This window comes from Rhincodon typus, chromosome 19 (assembly GCF_021869965.1).
Source record: "Rhincodon typus isolate 14 chromosome 19, sRhiTyp1.1, whole genome shotgun sequence".
Classification (NCBI taxonomy): Eukaryota; Metazoa; Chordata; class Chondrichthyes; order Orectolobiformes; family Rhincodontidae; genus Rhincodon; species Rhincodon typus.
The window spans coordinates 2,768,387-2,790,239 of record NC_063350.1 but is presented as its reverse complement, the minus strand read 5'-3'; the positions used below and the strand labels follow the sequence as shown (position 1 = coordinate 2,790,239).

At 45.7% G+C, this 21,853-nt stretch overlaps 3 protein-coding genes across 8 annotated transcripts in view; all 3 read left to right on the top strand.

The window, feature by feature from the left end:
- Positions 1 to 21,853, top strand: part of cpne1 (copine I) — a 275,222-nt gene that overhangs the window by 127,109 nt on the left and 126,260 nt on the right. The window lies entirely within an intron of this gene.
- rbm12 (RNA binding motif protein 12) overlaps positions 1 to 21,853 on the top strand; it is a 200,239-nt gene that overhangs the window by 127,113 nt on the left and 51,273 nt on the right. The gene's annotated exons all lie outside the window — the stretch shown is intronic.
- The window catches only part of LOC125485490 (tyrosine-protein kinase HCK-like), a 50,385-nt gene continuing 40,272 nt past the window's right edge, over positions 11,741 to 21,853 (top strand). The window contains exon 1 of the mRNA XM_048608506.1: positions 11,741 to 11,799. Within this exon, the coding sequence (XP_048464463.1) occupies positions 11,741 to 11,799 (59 nt within the window). The remainder of the gene's footprint in view (positions 11,800 to 21,853) is intronic.

Here is a 21,853-nt window from a genome sequence, read left to right as displayed (position 1 = left end):
ACAATGCAATGCCCCAGTTTCCGACTTGACTAAACTCCCGCATGTTACTCAGTTCCCAATGCTTGCACTCTCTTGCTGCTAGCACTTCGTGAAAGCTTTTCTGATGAAGGGTCTAGGCCGAAACGTCAGCCTCTCTGCTCCTATGATGCTGCTTGGCCTGCTGTGTTCATCCAGCCCTGCACCTTGTTGTCTCTCATTTACCAGCCCAAATGTCTTTTAAATGTTGTATTTATTCCAGCCTCTACCAGCTCCTCTGGCAGTTTGTTCCATACACACACCACCCTCTGTGTGAAAACGTTGCCCCTCAAGTCCCTTTTTAATTTTCCCCTCTCACCGTAACCTATGCCCCTCTAGTTTTTGATTCCCCTACCCCAGGGTAAAGACCTTGTCTATCCAATTTATGTATGATTTTAGAAACCTCTATGAGGTTACCCCTCAGCCTCTTCCACTTGCCTGTCTGGTCCTATTCCTATTTAATAAGTCTCTATGGGAATCCCCGTCATTCTGAATATTGTCCTAACCAATCCAATCTCTTTTCATATGTCAGTGCTGCTATCCCAGGAGTCAGTCTATCTTCTTGTGTGGTTTGGATGTTGTTTACTGCTGCTTCTTGAAGCACTTTGGGATGCTTACTGTGCCAAAGGTGCTATATGAATGAAACTTATCATTGTTATTTATGTGCCATTGCAAACCTCAGTTCAATGGGATTCTGATCAGAGTCCTGCTGTTCCAGCTGGGATTGAAGTATTAATTTGATGGGTTATGGGCAGTAACAGAGGCTTCAGGAATGAGTTGAGCATTATGGCCTTGATATTTCACCTTGGACAAAATCCAAAAATTGTGTCTGAAGTTGTGCACATTTTACTGTCAGGTTATGTTCAATTTCATCTTGCAAAGCTCAAACTTAAAACTGGTGTCAACAAGCATAGCTCACTGTAAACAGAGAATTATGTCAAATCTCCATCACTGGAATGGGCCATTCCATCCAACCAGTCCGTGCTAGCCTTTCTACATTTTCTTATTACTCATTCACGGACATTGCTAGCTCGTAGTTGCCCCTTGAGAAGGTGGTAGTGAGCTGCCTTCTTAAACCGCAAAGAACTGCCAGAGGAAGTGGTAAAGGCAGATACAGTCACAACATCCATTTACCTGCCCAAATGTCTTTTAAATGTTGTATTTATTCCAACCTCTACCAGCTCCTCTGGCAGTTTGTTCCATACACACACCACTCTCTGTGTGAAAAAGTTGCCCCTCAAGTCCCGTTTTAAATCTTTCCCCTCTCACCTTAAACCTATACGCTCATGTGCAGACGTTTGACCCACAATGCCCTTCGGGAGGGAATTCCAGGATTTTGACCCAGTGAAGGAATGGTGATATATTTCCAAGTCAGGATGGTGAGTGGCTTGGAGGGCAATGTGCAGGGGGTGGTGTTCTCATGTATCTGCTGCCTTTCTTCTTCTAAATGGAAGTGGTCGTGGGTTTGGAAGGTGCTGTCTGAGGATCTTTGGTGAATTTCTGAAGCGCATCCTGTAGATAGTACACACTGCTGCTACTGAGCGTCGATGGTGAAGGGAATGGATGTCTGTGGATGCAGTGCCAATCATAAGGTCAGAAGTGGGGATGTTCGCTGATGATTGCACAATGTTCAGATCTATTTACGACTCCTCAGATACTGAAGCAGTCCATGTTCAAATGCAACAATAAATTCAGGAACAAAAACAAAGTTGCTGGAAAAGCTCAGCAGGTTTGGCAGCATCTGTGAAGGAAAAAACAGAGTTAACGTTTCGGGTCCGGTGACCCTTCCTCAGGTTTGGCTGACAAGTGTCAAGTATCTTTCACGCCACAAGAATGCCAGGCAATGACCATCTCCAATAAGAGATAATCTAACTACCAACCCTTGACATTTAATGGTGTTACCATCACTGAATACCCTCGCAATCACTCTGCCTCAATGCCTTTGCCTCCTGAAAAAAGAGTGACATTCTCCTGAGGTGTTCCTGGCACAAGAGCTGAGCTCCCATGTTTTACATGCTGCCTGGAATTGGCGCTGAGTTATAGGAACCTGACCTGGTGCTAAAATAGCCCAGGAGCCTCTCCAAGAAAACGGACCGGCCTATGTCCTCGGACTCACTGGGGGAGGGATCTAGTGATTGTAACGAGGTCAACCAGGTGGACCTTATAGAATATGGGCTCTCTGAGGCTGTTAACCTGGCCCAATCAGGAAGCACTGGCTGCCTTAAAATGGTTGAGTGTCAGGGTTACTGGAACTCAGGTACCTGACTCTAAATGAAGCAGGACTAAAGTCAAGGACTGTTGATGTGCAAATAAAGGGCGATTTGGTGATTTGCTACTGGTCTCTGCGAGTTATTTCAATAACATTTCAGGTCAATGATCAATTGTAACTTTCAAAAGAAAAGTAGAGAATTGTGTGAAAGGTTTAAATTTGTCAGGCTGAGGGGACAGTGCCCTGGTGAGGGTGAGGTATGTGGTTGTTGGATGTGGTGGGACCTGTTGAATAGCTTTTTCAAAGAGCTGGCATGTGCACATTGGGCCAAGTGGCCTCCTCCTCTTTGTGACCGAATGGCTAACGGTGTTTAAAATCCTGTGTCGACGTAGGGAACAAGCTTCCACTTGTTGGAGGATGAGAGACGAAGGGCTGTAGATACAGGGCAAGTCTGAATCATTTCCAGTTGGAGAAATCTGTTACTCCATGAATGGTTTGGATGTAGGAGGCATGAGCAGAGATGGCATTGCCAATCATTTACTGAAGGTCCATAAGTGAGGTCAGTGTCATTTTCACCTTAGATTTCAACCAGTTGAGGTTGAAAAGTTTTCTGCCGATCCTGTGGACAATGTCCGTACCACTGGGAAACTTGTTCTTGATAAGATGATGAAGATGGAGAAAAGGGCGGGGACAATGACACATCCCTGCTTGACCTCTGTGTTGACCTTAAAGGAGTCTTTCAGATTACCACCAGTGAGGGCCATCACTGACATTTTGTGGAGGAGACGGAAGATGTCGATGAACTTCGCTGGACAACCAGCCTTTGGCAGGATCTTCATAGCTCTTCCTGACTGACTGAGACATAAGCCTTGGTCAGGTCAATGAAGGCCATGTCCAGTCGTTGGTGTTTTTCCTGGAATTTGTCTTGGCATTGCCAAGCAGTGAAAATCCTGTCGACAGTTTCCCCTGTTTAGATGGAAATCACATGGGCTTTCAGGAAGGATTTCATCTGAGACTGGGAGAAGGCACCTAGAGAGGATTTGGGTGATGATCTTCCCAGAGATGAAGAGTGGGGAGATTCCTCGATAATTCCCATAGTCCACTCTCCTTTCTTGAAGACAGTGGTGATGGCAGCTTCCCTGAGATCAGCAGGAATTTTATCCATGTCCCAGATTTTCAAGAACACTTGATGGAAATGATGGTAAGCTCTGCTCCTCCAAGTTTAACACACTCACTCAATCACACTCAATCTTGCACACACTCACACACTCAATCTTACACACACGCACTCAATCACACTCAATTTTACACACACACACTCAATCACACTCAATCTTACACTCACTCACACTCAATCTTACATACACACGCATTCAATCACACTCAATCTTACACTCACTCACACACTCAATCTTACACTCACTCATCCTTACATACACACACTCATATTCAATCTTACACACACTCAATCACACTCAATCTTACACACACTCACTCACTCACACTCAAGTTTACAGACACTCACTAACACACTCACTCATTCTTACAGACACTCACTCGCACTCATTCTTACAGACACTCACTCACATTCAATCTTACACACACTCACTCATGCTCAATCTTACACACACTCACTCACGCTCAATCTTACACACACACACTCACTCACACTCAATCTTACACACACTCACTCACTCGCACTCAATCTTGCACACACTCACTCAATCTTACACATACTCACTCACTCACACTCAAGTTTACAGACACTCACTAACACACACACCATCTTACACACACTCTCTCTCTCTCACTCATCCTTACAGACACTCACTCACTCACACTCAATCTTACAGACACTCACTCACACACACTCAATCTTACACACACTCACTCAATCACACAACGTTACACACACTCACTCACTCACACTCAATCTTACTCACACTCAATCTTACACTCAATCTTGCACACACTCACTCATCCTTACACACACTCACTCATACTCAATTTTACATGCACGCACTCACTCACTCAATCTTATACGCACACTTTCACTCCAAGTCACTCAATCTCACACACACTCACGTGCACTCTCACACAATGTGTCTTATTCACACACACTCTCTCCCACACACTCTCACACATTCTCTCTCACACACAGGCACACTCACATACACGCACACAGACACTCACTCACACACACATACATAGAACCTGTTGGTAACTCTGCCCCCATAACTCAGAACATCTCTTTTATTTCGCCTCCGCCCTCACACCATTCCAACATTTCCCACTCCCCTCCTTGTAAGCCAGAACTCTCACTGGGATGGGATCGGGGGGAGCAACAGGCTATTGTTTATTGTGAGAGAGTGTGTAAGTGAATGTGTATGTATGTGTGAGTGAATATGTGTGTACCAATGTGTGTGCGCCTGTGTGTGTGTAATTGATCCAGACAGCAGGACGCTGGCTGGAGAGTTGGAGTCATTGTAACTGAAACTCTGGTTGGAGTGGAATCGTTCGTACTGGATGAATGTTTTATGAAAGTTGGGCGTCACAACCTGATTCGCCCAAGGGTGGGGGTGTTGGTGAATGCAGAGGAAGGGAGATCAGCAGCAGGTCTGATTGTTTGTGGAGGGGATGTGGAACAGGGAGGGACTGGGAAGAAGGAATTTGCTTCATTCCTGTCAGACTGTTCTTAAAGGATAGCATTACCTTTGCTGTGTTCCAGTCAGTTCTCCACTCTGGGTAAGATTGAAGCTTTCATCATTATGTCTGTACACTGATTCAGCAACTTCAGGGTTAAATACGTACCAGGAATAGAAACTGAGTGTTTGGATCATGTCCCCCAGGCATTCAACTGGCATTGGAAAGGGCTCTTGCTGTGCAGTGGTAGTGTCCCTACGTCTGAGCTAGAAGACGCAGCTTCACATCCCACCTATTCCAGAGGGTGTGTTATAGCATCTCTGAACAGTTTGACTAGAAAATACGAAAAAAAAGAGAGGGTATTGAATAATTATTGGATACAAACAGTGTACAGGGGTATGGGGGAGAACACGGGAGATAGGCACTAGGTGACAAAGCTCAGTTGAGGAGCTAGTACAGGGATGATGGGCAGGCTGGCCTTCACTGTAAAAATTCGATGAGCCTGTGATGCCCCTCAGTGTCTAAATCTGAGATGATGTTTGAAAGGATGTTGTTTATTTTTGCTATGTTTTCCACTTACTTTCAATTCCCTCTCTTCCCCAGGACACTGACCTTCCTCCCTGACTCTATTCAGACCACCCACAGCACCCCCCCGAGGGGGTATCTATCCCTGCATGATCCCTAACCGCAGGGCTGGTGTTTTACCCTCCCTACTGCGGGGAATGCAGAGACGACAGGGAAGGCTGTATAAAATCTGGAGGAGGTGGTGGCAGGGTGGGGTTGTTGGGGGGAGTGGGGGGATGGTGTTTAGTGGGAAAGCTGTTGCAGTTGTGAGCCATGCACCTCAGCTCGTGGTTTGTGTCCATTCCCTGAAGTGGCCTTTCCAATGGTCAACAATGGGCCTTGTATCACTGCAGCTAGTGTCTCACCCATCACACTGCAGGAGCACCCAACAGAGAGGGCCATTTCTGCCTGCTCCCTGCTCCCTCCCCCCTCCCCCGTTATCAGGGACTGTCTAATGGGTCCCACTGAGGATGCCCCAGTTGTCTTACATAAGGAGGAACTGAAAGACTTTGTAGATAATGTACCAGTTCCCCTGTGCCTCCTGTGAGAAAGTGAAAAGAACGTGGCGAAATGAGATTGATGAACATAATGTCCAGGCAAGCCAAAACATGCATCAGTGAATCCTGGTGCTATTGACCTATGAATCCCAATCCTGTGTCCTCTGCCCAGAAAGATTTCTTTTTCTGTCTCTCTGTCTGTATACGTGTATAGGTTTTAAAAGGGGATTCACATTTTAACTAGATAAATGTTGCTTGTTCATAGCTGTTCACTTGTGATTAGAATTTACTTATTTGTAATCGCTGTTCGTACTTGCTAAGTGTAGGAACCTGGTCAGTGTTTTCTGCTAACCTGATTCTGGGTAAATCAGAGACTCTGTGGGTTTTGATTAAAACATTAACTGTTGTGATGACCCTGGGAAGAGTGGGATTTGCCAATACAGGCAAGTGGAGATATGGTGCACTCCCCCCACCTCCCCACCCCACCAAACCAGCCACTACCACTAGATAGCAGTTCACATAGGGCATCCATGAAATCTCACAACGGGGATTGATGGTTTTTGTTACACTGGGATATATAGGTTTGGAAACAAGTGTGTTAATATGGGTAGCCCAATCCACTTTCTAGTTAATGGTAACCCCAGCTAATGTGGGATTCAGTAATGGCAACGTCACTGAATATCAAAGGGTACTTGTTTGATTCTCCCTGCTTGGAGATGGTCATTGCCTGGCATTTTTGTTATGCAAATATGACACTCTATCAGCAGAAATCTTGTTGCATTTGAACATGGACAGCATTAGTATCTGAGGAGTCGCCAATAGTACTGAACATTGTGCAATCATCGGTGAACATCCCCAGTTCTGAACTTATGATGAAACTTCTATTCTGCTAGCAATCCCTCCAGCTCAGGTGGAGTTTTCCCCTGATTCCCATTGACTTGAAATTTACTGGTGCTCCTTGAACCCATTCTGGGTCAGATGCTATCTCACTGCCAAGTGCTGTCAGCCCCACCCTAGCTATTGAACGCAGCTCTCTTAGCTATATTCACTAAGACGGTAACAGGGTCAGGAGCTGGGCAGCACAGGCAGAGATAACAAGGTGTAGAGCTGGATGAACACAGCAGGCCAAGCATCATCAGAGGAGCAGGAAGGCCAATGCCTCGGGCCTAGACCCTTCCTCAGAAAGATCCCACATTGGATAAAGTTCTGAGGAAGGGTCACCGGACCCGGAACGTTAACTCTGATTTTTTCTTCACAGATGCTGCCAGGCCTGCTGAGCTTTTCCAGCAACTTCTGTTTTAGATCCCATATTGGTTATTGGTGAGCTGGATATTGCTGAGTAGATGTTGCTTGATAGTCCTGTTAACAAAAGCCTGGAAGCTTGCTGTCTATTGAAGAATAGTCTGATGGGGCAGTAATTGACCAGGTTGGATTTGTCCATTATTTTGTGTATAGGGCCAACCTGGACAATTTTGTGTATTGTCAATGAATGCCTGTGTCTTTAACATGACTAAAGGGAACGTTGCCTGGCTGCATGCACTGATCTCAGCTCTGATAGCTGGATAACAGATAGATTCAATCTATCAGCTGTAGTTTGGGAGCAATGCTCGTCAGGAGCTCAGATGGAATCTGCCTGGTACCAGCAGCTGAAGGAAATGTCGAAGGAACACTGCAGCAGCACTCATTGTTTGGCCAAGTGCGTAATCAGCTAGTCTCCATGGGGAAGCAGCCAGGAATAGCAGGCCTGAGGTTGGGGGGGAGCCTTGTGTTGAAGGTAACAATATAGGCTAAAACAGGAAGAGCATTTCTCCGAGTGAAAGGGTTTACTTTTTGAATAGCATTTGGCAGCCCCTCGGAGATTCATTGTTCTGGGCGATTACACATCATTATTGCAATCAGGTTCCTACAAGAAAGGCTTGCATTTGTGTAGCACCTTTAATGTGCTGAAAAAAGATCAGGTTTCCCAATATTTAGTGGCACCAAATCTGTCCTGATCTGGTACTAGACAAGCGCTCTAACAGCCTCAACATAGGGGAAGTGCTGGTGTGCTGGTAATGTCAGTGGGTTAGGAAGTCAAGGCATCAAACCCACATCCTGGGGACATAGGTTCAAGTCTCATTCATGGCAGGTGATGAAATTAAAGAAAAAGGGTTGGCACTATGGCTGACAGGATGTAGGTTCACTCAAGGCTTTAGAGAAAGAATTAGATAATTACAGTGTTGGAAGAGGAAAAACAATTGGCAGGACCACAGAGGAAAAAGCTAGCTGGCTGACCTGCATAGACAAAGAGGGGAAAAACATTCTGTTTCCATAGAATCTTCAATCTCTGATACAGCAAAGGGATCGATAAAGCTTGATGATATCAGTATACATGTTTTTGAAAGATGTCACCAGGGGAGAATCACAAAAATCCAGAGACGTGATCATTGTGTACCATTGTACAGCTAAAGACCCTGCGATCTTTGTGAATACAGTGCAGACACATGAATGTTCTGGTGGTGCAAGTAAGGCTCATTCTGGCTGGGGTTGCTCACTCTCACCAATCCTCCTTGCTAGATATTTCCAATGAACCTGTTCAGAGATATTATTACACAGCCCTGGAGAAGGTGAGACTTGAACCTAGGTCTCCCAGTCTAGAGGTAGGGACATTATCACTGCATCTTAGGATCCCTTACCTTCTTGTACTTGTTCTTTTGTGCCGAGATGCCCATTTAATTATCAGCAACAAAGGATAAACCGATGGAGAGTCTTAACAAGAAAATCACTAATTAAATGTAGTTTATTGAATGAGCAATAGCAACAAATAATAAACTTCTTACAAATAATTATAACCATCAAGAACTATCTGTCTTCTTTGGGATCTTATGCTAGACCTGTCCAATTCTTTGCCCAAAGACTGTGTTACATCAGAGTTGGATAGACCGAAGGCAACTTCAGCATTAACTCTTTCAGAACTATTACTCTATACAACAACTATCAAATAAGTACTGGGCCAGGCTGAATTGAAATGGCCCCATACTCCAATAGCTGTGAACACTCCGGTCTGGAGTTTCTACAAGATTGTGGCCCGAATATCAGCTAAACCTGAGCAAAGCCACATGAAATAGTGTTAAAGTTTGGTGTAAGTGAGTTGTGTGTGGAAATGCTTTGCATGATTTTCACCATTAAGTGGCTGTGACCTTAATAACTCCCCCCACCAAAATTATAGTTCAATTCCTAAGTGTTCTGAACTTCTAAAAATCTTAAAATTGTTCAAATTCTCTTCTTCTATTCGACCCTTCTTTCACATCTAAACTTTCTCTTTCATCATCCTCATTACTGTCTGCAGGCTTTACATTATTGGGGCCTCAGTATAAATTTATTTGTGTAGTCTTGCTCTGTCCCTTGCAAGCGTTACCTACGGGACCCTACTCATAACAGCAGCAATGCTCCCTTTGAGAAATGAGAATTCTCTTTTTACCCTCTTTCCTTCCTGCCTGGACTTTGCAACAGTTCTGTAAAGTTTATCCTTAGCGGTCTCTAACTTTACTTAAGGAACCTTCAATCATCTCTGCAGAGCTGTCTTCTCTAAGGTGCCTATCGTTTCCCTGTGTTTTGATCATCTTCCTAAAGCTCACTGTAACCCCTGCACCTCTTACCAGTTGGGAGGGATTTTTTATTTATTCATGGGATGAGGACATCGCTGGCTGAGTCAGCATTTAATGCCCATCCCTAATTGCCCAGAGGGCAACCACATTGCTATGGGTCTGGAGTCACGTGTAGGGCAGACCAAGTAAGGATGGTAGGTTCCTTCTCTACAGGGACCTTAGTGAACCAGTTGGGTTTTTCCTGACAATCAATAATGGCTTTTTTGGTTATCATTAGATTCTTAATTCTAGACTTTATTTTAATGATTTCAAATTCCACCATCTGCCAAAACAGGATTTGAACTCAGGTCCTCAGAACATTCCCTGAGTCTCTGTATTAACAGTCCAGGCCATCGCCTCCCCTGAAGGTGAAGATTTCCTTTTGGAGTGCCTTTGTTCCATTTTTCGCATTTGGACTGACTGTCAATTTTCAAATTTCAAATCTCCTCCACAGCCTTCTTCTCTCCAAGGAGAACAGTCCCAACTTCTTCAATTTATCCCCATCACTGATGATTCTCATTCCTGGAACCATTCTTGTAAATTGCTTCTGTACTCTCTCCCTCCAGTGCATTCACATCTTTCCTGTAACATAGTGCCCCCCCAATCTTCCAGCTGAGTCTTACATAACCTGTCTTATGTAACAAAGTAGAGGTTATTTATTGTAACAGCAATAGGCACAATTATCATTAACTCATGGGCAACTTACAATGATCAGAAGTGAGATATGTCATATCTTGTCCATCAAAACTAACCCAAAGGATGCACAACATCAGGTTGGGTGCAGCTAATGCAACTCAAACATTAACTCTCAGGGGTTGATGGTGTCTTGGTAATGTCACTACACTAGTCAACCAGAAAACCAGATTAAAGTTCTGGGAACATCTACAAGAGATAATGAAATCAGAATTCAATGGAAATCTTGAATTAAAATTCGAAGCCTAATGGTGACCAGGCAACCACTGCTGTAAAAACCCATCTGATTCACCAATGTCCTTAAAGGAAGGAAATCTCCTTATTCTGGCCTGGCTTACAAATAACTCCAGACCTACATCAAAGTGGTTAGCTCTTAATCGCCTTCTGAGATGGTTGAGCAAGCCACTCAGTTCGAAGGTTAGGGTTAGTTCGGTTCAAGGGGCAATCAGCCAAGAAATGCCAGTCTGATCAGCAATGCCGATATTCCAAACAAGAATCAGATAAACAGCATGGGCCAGGGTCACTGAATGTAGCTAACATCGTACGCTAGTGGAAACACACCAGCTTCTGTTTGAGCCCAAACACGCACAGGCATGAGAACCAATGAGTGCAGCCTCAACTAGCTGAGTCCTGCGTCTCGCCCTCACTCTGGGGTGTGCCTCACCAGCACTGACTCCTGGAAAGACGCATCTCATTAGAGTCCTTCCAGCACTTGCACTTCGCTCAAGCTCTTCTGCCCCGCTGCCCACAGTCCTGCACTTTTAATCCTTTCTAACATTTTCTTGAAAATTTCCTATTGGATCTGCTACCAGTGTCTTTCAGGCGATGCATTCTGGATCCCAACAACTTTTTCCAGACAAAGATTTGCAATTCTACTGTAAATCACCTTAAACTTTTTGAACTAGCCTCCTCTTGGCAGAAAGCTTACGTCCCTCTGAAAGCCCCTCGTCAATTTGAATCCCTCTATTGACTTTCCCTAAAGTGTCTCTGTAACAAAGACTGACTGGGACACTCTGAGTGAGGACAGGGAGGGAGAGAGATGGGTTTGGGAGGAGATTGGCTGAAGAGGAACAGAGATTGGTGTGGGGGTTTGAGAGTTGGGCTGGGAGCTGGGCGTGGGGTGGAGTTGGAAGGGAGGATCAGGGAAAACAAGGTGTAAAGATGGAGGGGGAGTAGATCAGGAATAGAGAATGTAGGGGGAGGGGGATTTGGAGAAGATGAGAGGCCAAACAAAGGAGGTGCGTGGGAGTGAGGAGACAGGAGGCTGGGGAGGGAGTGAAGGGGAAGTGGTGTGAGTGGTTAGATAGGGAAAGGCAATTTCAGGAAGCATGGTTTAAAAAAGTGAATAAAGGAGGGGAAATTCTAAAGTCCTCACAATGATGCTATTGGTATCCATCAGGGTTGGATGTCATGGTAACCATAGCAACAGAACATCACAAATCAGGTCCTCTTAATTCAAAAGAGGACAACACTCCTTTCCAGTTACTCGCGTAATGGCTGAGGAAGGAGAGGGGAGGGGCCGCTTTGTGGCCTACCTCAGGAAGGTTACGAGGCAAGATGTGTGATGTGAAAATCTCAGATGGATAAAATTGCCTCCCTCAGAGCCCAGAAAACCCTCAAGCGATGAGGGTCAGAGTTAAACTCCCTGCACTGCTACAGGTAATCATACAGTCAAACAGACTTCCAGCTTCATTTGTTTTTGTGTGCCGATTCCTCCAAGCCAAGGGACAAGAGAGGGTTATCATACAGTGAGGTCCCACTAACCAATAACAAGATGAGCTCCTCCATTGTCTGAATGTGGAGTTACTCACAGATCAACCAGGATCTCCCACTGAATGGTGGAACAGGTTTGAGGGGCTGAATGGCCTCCTATGAAGTGCACTATGGAGCCAGACCTGATCCACCCACATAAGCTGTGCCCAGGCTTATGAGAGGTCAGAAGCTGAAATTTTTGAATGTACCAGCTCAAGATAAGAAGTTCAGGAAACGACTTAAACAAGAAATTAGGAGGACCAAAGGGGGCCAGGAAAGTAAGATTAAGGGCAATCCTATTGGCATTTTATACGTACATTAGGAGCTAGGGAAAGGGTGGGCCTCCTGGAGGATGTAGGAGGGAATATGTGCACAGAGCCAGAGGAAATGGGTGAGGTTCTTAATGAGTACTTTGTATTGGTGTACATCAAGGAGAAGGATGTGAATGAGGGAAGATTAAGGAAGGGTATGTTGATATTTTGGGCATGTCAATATAAAAAAGGCAGAGGTGTTATGTGTTTTGAAAAATATTAAGTTCAATAAATCCCTAGGCCCTGATGGGATCTATCCCAGAATACTGAGGGAGACAAACGAGGAGATTGTAGGGGCCTTTACAGAGATCTTTGTATCTGCTTTAGCCAGAGACCAGGTTCCAGAAGACTGAGAATAGCCAGAGTTGTTCCTTAGTTTAGGAAGGGCAACAGCAATCAAGCAGGAAATTGTGGACCATAAGACCATAAGATACAGGAGCAGAATTAGGCCATTCGGCCCATCCAGACTGCTCTGCCATTCAATCATTGCTGATATGTTTCTCAACCCCATTCTCCCGCCTTCTCCCTGTAACACTTGATCCCCTTACTAGTCAAGATCCTAACTATCTGTCTTAATGGTCTCCACACCCACATTCCTCTGTGGGAATAAGTTCCATAGATTCACCACCCACTGGCTAAAGAAGTTCTTCCTCATCTCAGTCTAGAGGTCCCTTCACACTGAGGCTGTGGCCTCAGGCCCTAACCTCCCCTATTAGTGCAAACACCTTCTCCATGTCCACACTATCCAGGCCTCTCAGTATTCTCTAAGTTTCAATTCAATTCCCCCCTCATCCTTCTAAACTCCATCGAATACAGGCCCAGAGTCCTCAACACTCCTCATATGACAAGCTTTTCATCCCCAGGATCATTCTTGTAAACCTCCCTGGACTCCCTCTAACACCAGCACATTCTTCTATAGATTCAGGGCCCAAAACTGCTCACAATATTCTAAATACCATCTGACCAGAGCCTTATACAGCATCAGTGGCACATCTTTGCTCTTGTATGCTAGCCCTCTAATGCTAACATTGCATTTGCCTTCCTAACTGCCAACTGAACCTGCATTTTAACCTTAAGAGAATCCTGAACTAGGACTCCCAAATCTTTTTCTGCTTCAGATTTCCAAAGCTTTTCCCTATTTATAAAATAGTCCAAGCCTCTATTCTTACACTTACACTTACACTTACGCTATCCTTAACCTCACACTTTCCCACATTGTGTGCCATCTGCCACTTCTTTGCTCGCTCTCCCAACCTGTCCATGTGCTTCTGCAGCCTCCCCATTTCCTCAACACTACCTGTCCTTCCATCTGTCTTTGTGTCATACCCAAACTTAGCAACAATACCCTCAGTTCCTTCATCCAGTTTGTTAATGTATAACATCATAATAGTTGTGGTCCTAACATCGACCCCTCTGGAACCCATGAGTTACTGACTGCCATCCTGGAAAAGACCCCTTTTATCCCCATTCTTTGCTTCCTGCCAGTCAGCTAATCCTCTATCCATGTCAGTACCTGGACCCTAACAACATCTTATTTAGCAGTCTCCTGTGCGGCACCTTGTCAAACGCCTTCTGGAAATCCAAATAGATCATGTCCATTGGCTCTCCTCTGCCTAACCTGCCCATTACCTCCTGAAAGAATTCTAACAGATTTGTCAGGGATGACCTCCCCTTGACGAAGTCGTGCTGACTCAGCCTTATTTTACCATGCACTTCCAAAGTACTCCGCAATCTCATCAATTAATGGACTCTAAAATCATACCAACAACGGAGGTCAGGCTAACCAGCCTATAGTTTCCTGTGTTCTATCTCCCTTCCCTCTTAAACCAGGGGTGTGATTTTAGCCATTTTCCAGTCCTCTGGCACCATCCCCGTCTCCACTGGTTACTGAAAGTTCGCCACCAATGCCTCTACAATCCCCTCAGCAATCCCCTTCAGAACCCTGGGGTGTAGTCTATCTGGTCTGGGTGATTTATCCACCTTCAGACCTTTCAGTTTCCCCAGCACCTTCTCCTCAGTGATGGCCACTACACACCTCTACCCCCTGACTCTCATAAAGTTCTGGTACATTGCTGGTGTCTTCCCCTGTGAAAACTGATGCAAAGTTCCTATTCAGTTCCTCCACCATTTCTTTGTTCCCCATTACTACTTCCCCAGGCTCATTCTCCAGTGATTCACTGTCCATTCTTGCCTTCCTCTTATATTCTAAATAGCTAAAGAAGACTCTTGCAATCTTCTTTTATATTACTAGCTGGCCTACTCTCACATTTGATTTTCTCCCCCCTTATTGTTTTTTCAGTTATCCTCTGCTGTTTTTTTAAAGACTTCCCAATCCTCCGGCTTCCCACTAATCTTCACCACATTGTGAAGACATTGTACTTAGCCTTTTGCTTTTATGCTCTCCCTGACCTCCCTTGTCAGCCATGGTTCCCTCATCCTCCCCTTAGTGTGTTTCTTTCTCCTTGGGATGAATTTCTGCTGTACCTCCCGAATTACCCCCAGAAACTCCTGCCATTGCTGTTCCACCGTCTTCCCTGCTAGGTTCCCCTTCCAATCAACTCTGACCAGCTCCTCCCTCATGTCTTTGTAGTTACCTTTACTCAAGTGTAAAACCGTTACATCTGATTCCAGCTCCTCCCTCTCAAACTGCAGGGTGAATTCTATCGTATTGTATCACAATTCTATCACATTATGGTCACTGCCCCTGTTCCTGTGCCGTACTGTTCTACGTTCTAAGGGTGTGATAAAGGACAAGTTTATTCCTTGAGGGTTAGAAATGGATTGAGCTCAAAAGCAAAGTTAATTTGCTAAATCTCTGTAAAAGGCTGGTTAGCATTGTGCTCACATCTGGACACTGTCCACCAGGAAGGTTGGCATGGTCTCAGAGATGTTGTGGAGGAGGTTTATAGAACTGGGTGAGTAGTGAGCCTCTACAATGGTGCAGAGAGACTGGAAATTGTTAAGATGAGTTTTTGTAGTCTTTTGTAAATCCACGCTGACTCTGTCTGAACCTGCCAATGTTTCCTAAATTCTCAGCTGTCAAATCTTTTATAGTGAATTCTAGTATTTTCTCCATTACTCATGTTAGACTTACTGGTCTCTAATTCCTAGTTTTCTCTCTGCCTCCTTTCTTAAATAGAGGGGTTACATTAGTTAATCTTCAATCTGTAGGAACTCTGGAAGAGTCTGTAGAATTTGGAAGATGACCACCAATGCATCCATTATTTCTAGGAGCACTTCCTTAAGTACTCTGGGATATAGATTATCAGGGCCTGTGGATTCACTGGCCTTCAATCCCATCAATTTCCCAACAGCACTTCCCTAATACTTCAGTACTTCCCTCTCACTAGAACCTGTGCTCCCCAGGTTTTTCTGGTATATTATTGGTGTCCTCTTTTGTGTACGCAGAGCCAAAAAATGTTTTTAGTTGGTCAGCCACTTCTTTGTTCCCCATTATAATTTCCCATGTTTCTTACTGTAAGGGACTTACATTTCTCTTCACCAATTCTTTTCTCTTCACATGTCTATAGAAACTTTTTAAAGTCAGTTTTTAAGCTTATTCTTGTACACTATTTTCCCTTTCTTAATCAGTCCCTTTGCTGAACTCTAAACTGCTCCTACCCCTTGGGTCTGATGGCTTTTTCTATCCTCAGATACTGAAGCAGTTTATATCCAAATGAAGCCATACCTAGGCTTGGACTGATAAAGGCACTTAGTACTAGTGTCACAGATCTCTTTTTGATGTTTAATGGTATTACCATCCCTGAATACCCCTACAATAACATCCTGTTGGTTATCGTTGACCAGGAACTGAACTGGACTAGTCATATAAATACTGAGGCCTAGAATCCTAGAGTGAATATCTCACCTCCTGACACCCCCAGGCCTGCCCAAGGCACAAGTCAGGAGTGTGATGGAATAATGAAGTCTGCTTTATGGGCATTATATCCATTCAAGAGCACCTTCCAAAACCATAACCACTTCCATCTAGAAGGACAAGGGCACCAGATACATGGGAACACCACCCCCTGCAAGTTCCCCTCCAAGCCACTCACCATCCTGACTTGGAAATATGTCACTGTTACTTCAGAGTCGCTGAGTCAAAATTGTGGAATTCCCTCCCTCAGGTCGTTGTGGGTCTACATACAGCACATGGACAATACTGATTCTCCACAGTCTTCTTCAGGCCAAGTTGGAATCAGCAACAAATGCTGGGCCAGCCGGCAATGACCACATCCGGGAAAGATGGATCTGTATTTCAATCTTCTAAATGTCAGCAAGTATCAGCACATTCTTCTCAAAACCAGACTCACATGGTCTGATTGGAAGTCCAGGTCCCGATTTGAGCTGGGATGTGCAATCGAAGCTGATGGAGCTTTCCAGAGAGCTGATCTGGGGGCGTGTACCTGCTCCAGCATTAAATCCCTGTGGAATCTTGTGATTCCGGGGTGATCGGACATGTGTGGCTGGGGGAAGGAGGCTGAGAGCCTGGGGGTCTAGGGAGTTGGGGTGGAGGGGGGGTGTGGGGCGAATGGTGTTGGATGGTGGGCAGGTTCTCATAACTTTGATGTGGAATCAGCCTGTGGGTTCATTATGATTCCCAGAAAGGGGGTAAAGGGGATGAGACAGTCATAGCTTTTACATCTCTCCTCACACCACACTCTCTAGTTTACTCTTCAATGCTTTATAAGATGTAGGAGCAACAACTTTAACACTTTAACGCTTCAAACAATCTGAGGGCCAGACACACCCCACAAGACTATCCTCCCTCTCAGAATTAGTTCTCAGAGATGCTGAGTGAGCCTCTCCACTCAATCTCTGACCAGCAAAAACTCACATTTATCATTGCCCCTCTTACACAACAGCCCAATTGTCACAGGATAAAAGCAGCCAATCAGAGGGCAGCTAATCACACCGCTTTCTGTGATCAAAGTAATGAAGTATTAAGCATGTGAAAGCTGCTCACTACCAGGATCCAAACCAAAGCAGGCTCCAGAAATTCCCACATTCATTCCAGGCTCTGCTGAGGGAGTCATCTCACCAAATGTGGCACGGCACCAAAGCGAAGAATCCATCAGAGTTCCTGCCTCTGATTAGTGGCCAGTGAAAAGTATGTGTCTGAACATTGGGTGAGAATAGAGCTAGAGACTGCCTGTCACAACTCTCTCCTTCCTTTTGCCTTCCCTATTCACCTGGGGCCAGAGTTATTGCCCATCCCTAGTTGCCTCTTAAGAAGGTGATGGTGAGCTGTCGTCTTGAACCACGATGTGGAGGTGCCAGTGTTGGACTAGGGTGGACAAAGTCAGAAGTCACGCGATACCAGGTTATAGTCCAACAGGGCACTGCTCTACAAGCTTGTGATTTCAAATAAACCTGTTGGACTATAACTTGGTGTTGTGTGACTTCTGACTTCTTGAACCACTGCAGTCCAAGTGCTGTAGGTAGACTCACAATGCCCTTAGGGAGGAATTCCAGGATCTTGACCCAGCTGAAACAGGACGATCCAAGACTAAGGGATTTGATAGTAAAATGAAGGCCTGGACTGTTCAGACGCGATGCCAAAAGGGCATCACTGACAGAGATCTGGAAATCTGTCTCTCAGTGAGCTGAGGGATAGGTGAAAGTTTAAACCTTGGATCAATAGACCAGGGAATGAAAGACCAGTAAGTCTAACCTCAGCAGGGAAACTATTGGAGAAAATAGCGAAGGAGAGAATTAATGTCCGCTTGGAGAGGTGAGGTTTGATCAGGGATAGGCAGCATGGCTTGGTCAGAGAGAGGTCATGCCCAACAAGTCTAGTTGAATTTTTTGACAAAGTGACCAAGTGTGTAGGTGAGGGTAGGTTTTAATTAAGCCTTTGACAAGGCCCCCCATGGGAGTCTGATAAAGAAGGTAAAAGCACTCAGGATCCAGGTAATTTGGCAAGTTGGACCCAACGTTGGCTCAGTGACAGGAGACAGAGGGTGGTGATAGAAGGCTGGGAGGTGTCCTGTGGCATGCCACAGTGGTCAGTGTCAGGTCCCTTATTGTTTCTGATATATATATAAATGATGCAGAAGAAAATGTGGGGTGGAGGGATGATAAGTAAATTTACGGATGACACATAGATTAGCCAATGAGGTTGCAGAAGGATAAAAATAGATTGGTTTGATGAGCAGATCGGTGGTGGATGGAAATTAACCACGATAAGTGTGAGATGATACACTTTTGAAACGGGGAACAAGACAAGAAAGCATTTAATGAATGGCAGGACATTAGGAAGCTCAGAGGAACAGAGGGATCTTAGTGTACTTGTCCACAGATCCTTGAAGGTGGACAGACAGGTTAATAGGGATGTTACGGCATATGGGACACTTGCTTTTATTAGCCTGTGGTATAGAAGGTTATGATAGAGCCGTATAGGACTTTAGTTCACGTCTGGATGTTGAACTCTTTCTCTGCTGCCTCCTCCTCTGCGCCTATTTCCTTGACAGGGAGTTTAACCCTCCCTCTACAGACCCCTTCTCCCACCTCCAACACACCCCCTCCTCATGGACACCACCCCAAGGCCTCCTACCCTCCCTCGACCTCTTCATCTCCAACTGCCGTCGCAACATCGATCGCCTCAACCTCTCCAACCCTCTCACCCACTCCAACCTCTCCCCCGCAGAATGTGCAGCCCTCTGCTCCCTCCGCTCCAATCCCAACCTCACCATAAAACCCACGGACAAGGGAGGCGCAGTTGTAGTATGGCGAACTGACCTCTACATCGCCAAGGCCAAAGGCCAGCTCTCTGACACCTCCTCCTACCACCCCCTTGATCATGATCCCACCCCCGACCACCAAAACATCATCTCCCAAACCATCCACAACCTCATCACCTCAGGTGACCTCCCACCCACAGCCTCCAATCTCATCATTCCCCGACCCGGCACCACCCGCTTCTATCCCCTTCCCAAAATCCACAAACCTGACTGTCCCAGCTGAACCATTGTCTCAGCCTGCTCCTGCCCCACTGAACTCATCTCCGTTTACCTTGACTCTGTCTTCTGTCCCTCTGGTCTAGGGACTCCCCACCTACGTTCGGGACACCACCCACGCCTTCCACCTCCTCCTAGACTTTCAATTCCTCAGCCTCCAAAACCTCATCTTCACCTTTGATATCCAGTCCATGTATAAGTGTACAAAAGCCCTTTGTTTCTTCCTCTCCCATAGGCCCAACCAGTCTCCCTCCACCGACACCCTCACCTGCTTAAAGGAACTTGTCCTTACCCTCAACAACTTTTCCTTTAACTCCTCCCACTCCTCCACACAAACCAAAGGGGTGGCTATGGGCCCAAGTTATGCCTCTCTGTAGGATACGTTCAGCAGTCCGTCTCCCACTGTTACACCGGCACCATCCCTTACCTCTTCCTCCACCGACTGTATCGGCGCTGCCTCGTGCTCCCATGAGGAGCTTGAACAGTTCATCAACTTTACTGACACCTTTCACCCCAACCTTAAATTCACCTGGACCATCTCCGATACCTCCCTCTCCTTCCTGGACAGAATAAGTTCAAGAAATCCTATAACTCTTGTGTTTCTAGAGTCCTAACAAAGAGGTCCATGCAGATCCAGCTCTGGGGTATGGATATGGGTGTCAGACATCTACGTTCCATTGAGCTCTGTCGTGCAGGCTCTTATGGTACAGCGGGTAACATCAACCACCTCTGAGGCAGGCACACCAGGGTTACGTCCCACTGTGGGTCTTGCTGGACATGGAAGGTGCCTCAGTATTGTGGACCAACAGATCAACTTGTAAATCCTTCCAATACACGCCAATGGCAGGGAGAGGTTCCTGATCAAGCTTGTGTAGGAAAGGCAGTTGGAGCCTCTACCTTTGTCATCCATAGTTCCAAACTACACCATGCTTACAAAGATTGTATGTTGCCACAGCAGTTCAGAGTTCCTGTGTGGCAAAACAGCACCAGAAATTATCTTGGGTTTTTCTGTTAGGAGGCCTGCCCTTTGACATTGGGCAAGATTATTTGTGTGGGTGTAAAGGATCATGGCCGTGTAATTTCACAGGCATCCTCTCTGACTGCACACTCCGTGTTCAAAGGAATTGTAAACAGTTTTGGGCCCCGTATCTAAGGAAAGATGTGCTAGCCTTGGAGGGGTGTCCTGAGGACGTTTACAAGAATGATCCCAGAGATGAATAGCTTGTCATATGAGGAGCAGTTGAGGACTCTGGGTCTGTACTCCCTGGAGTTTAGAAGGATGAGGGGAGGGATCTGATTGAAACTCTCAGAATACTGAGAGGCCTGGATAGAGTGGATGTGGAGAAGATGTTTCCACTGGTACGAGAGACTAAGACCTGAGGGCACGGCCACCCATTGGAACTGAGACCAAATGGAATTTCTTCAGCCAGAGGATGGTGAATCTGTGGAACTCATTGCCTCAGAGGGCTGCAGAGGCCAAGTCATTGCGAGTATTTAAGACCGAGATAGATAGGATCCTGATTAGTGAGGGGATCAAGGGTTACAAGGAGATGGCAGGAGAACGGGGTTGAGAAATCTATCAGCCATGGTCGAATGGTGGAGCAGATTCCTCTGGTCTTATGACAGGGTCATGTGTCAAAAACACATGTTACCCAGTAAAGCAGGTATATATGCCAATTCCTAGTTCTAGCTAGATAGCAAAGCTGTACCATCAGGAGCAGAGAGGCAAGACTTGATAATAGAGAGCAGCAGCCACAGGCCATCAGCAGGGTGGTCTACATTACCTCACCGTTCCACTCCACAGGAATTCATTGTTTCGAGTTTTGTTTGTGTTGGAGCGTTGTTCAGAAAGCACAGAAAACTAACTCTCAGCTATCGTCATTTCAAACTATCCTTCTGAGATCTTGGAAACTGGAAAGAGTCCAATCAGAACGGAAGGAGTCCAGAGATTTAGAGGATGGGCAGTCACCCCCCCTTATATTCTTTATCATGTCTTCACTTGTGCGATGTGGGTGAGTATTTATTGCCTGTCCCTAGTTGCCCCTTGAGAAGGTGGGGGTGAGCTGCCATCTTGAACCACTGCAGTCCATGTGCTGGAGGTTGACCCACAATGCCCTTACGGAGGAAATTCCAGGATCTTGACCCAGCGACACAGAAGGAACAGCGATATATTTCCAAGTCAGGATGGTGAGTGGCTTGGAGGGGAACTTGCAGGGGGTGGTGTTCCCCTGTATTTCCTACCCTTGTTCTTTTAGATAGAAGTGATCGTGGCTTTTGAAGGTGTTGTCTAAGGAGCCATGGTGAATTTCTGTGGTGCATCTTGTAGATAGTACACACTGCTGCTACTGAGTGTCGGTGGTGGAGGGAGTGGATGTTTGTGGATGTGGTACCAGTCAAAAGGGCTGCTTTGTCCTGGATGGTGTCAAACTTCTTGAGTGTTCTTGAGTGAATCTTCAGAAGATTGAGGGGTGATCTTATAGAAACATATAAAATTATGAAGGGAATAGATAAGATAGAAGTAGAGAAGATGTTTCCACTGGCAGGTGAAGCTAGGACAAGAGGGCATAGCCTCAAGATTAGAGGG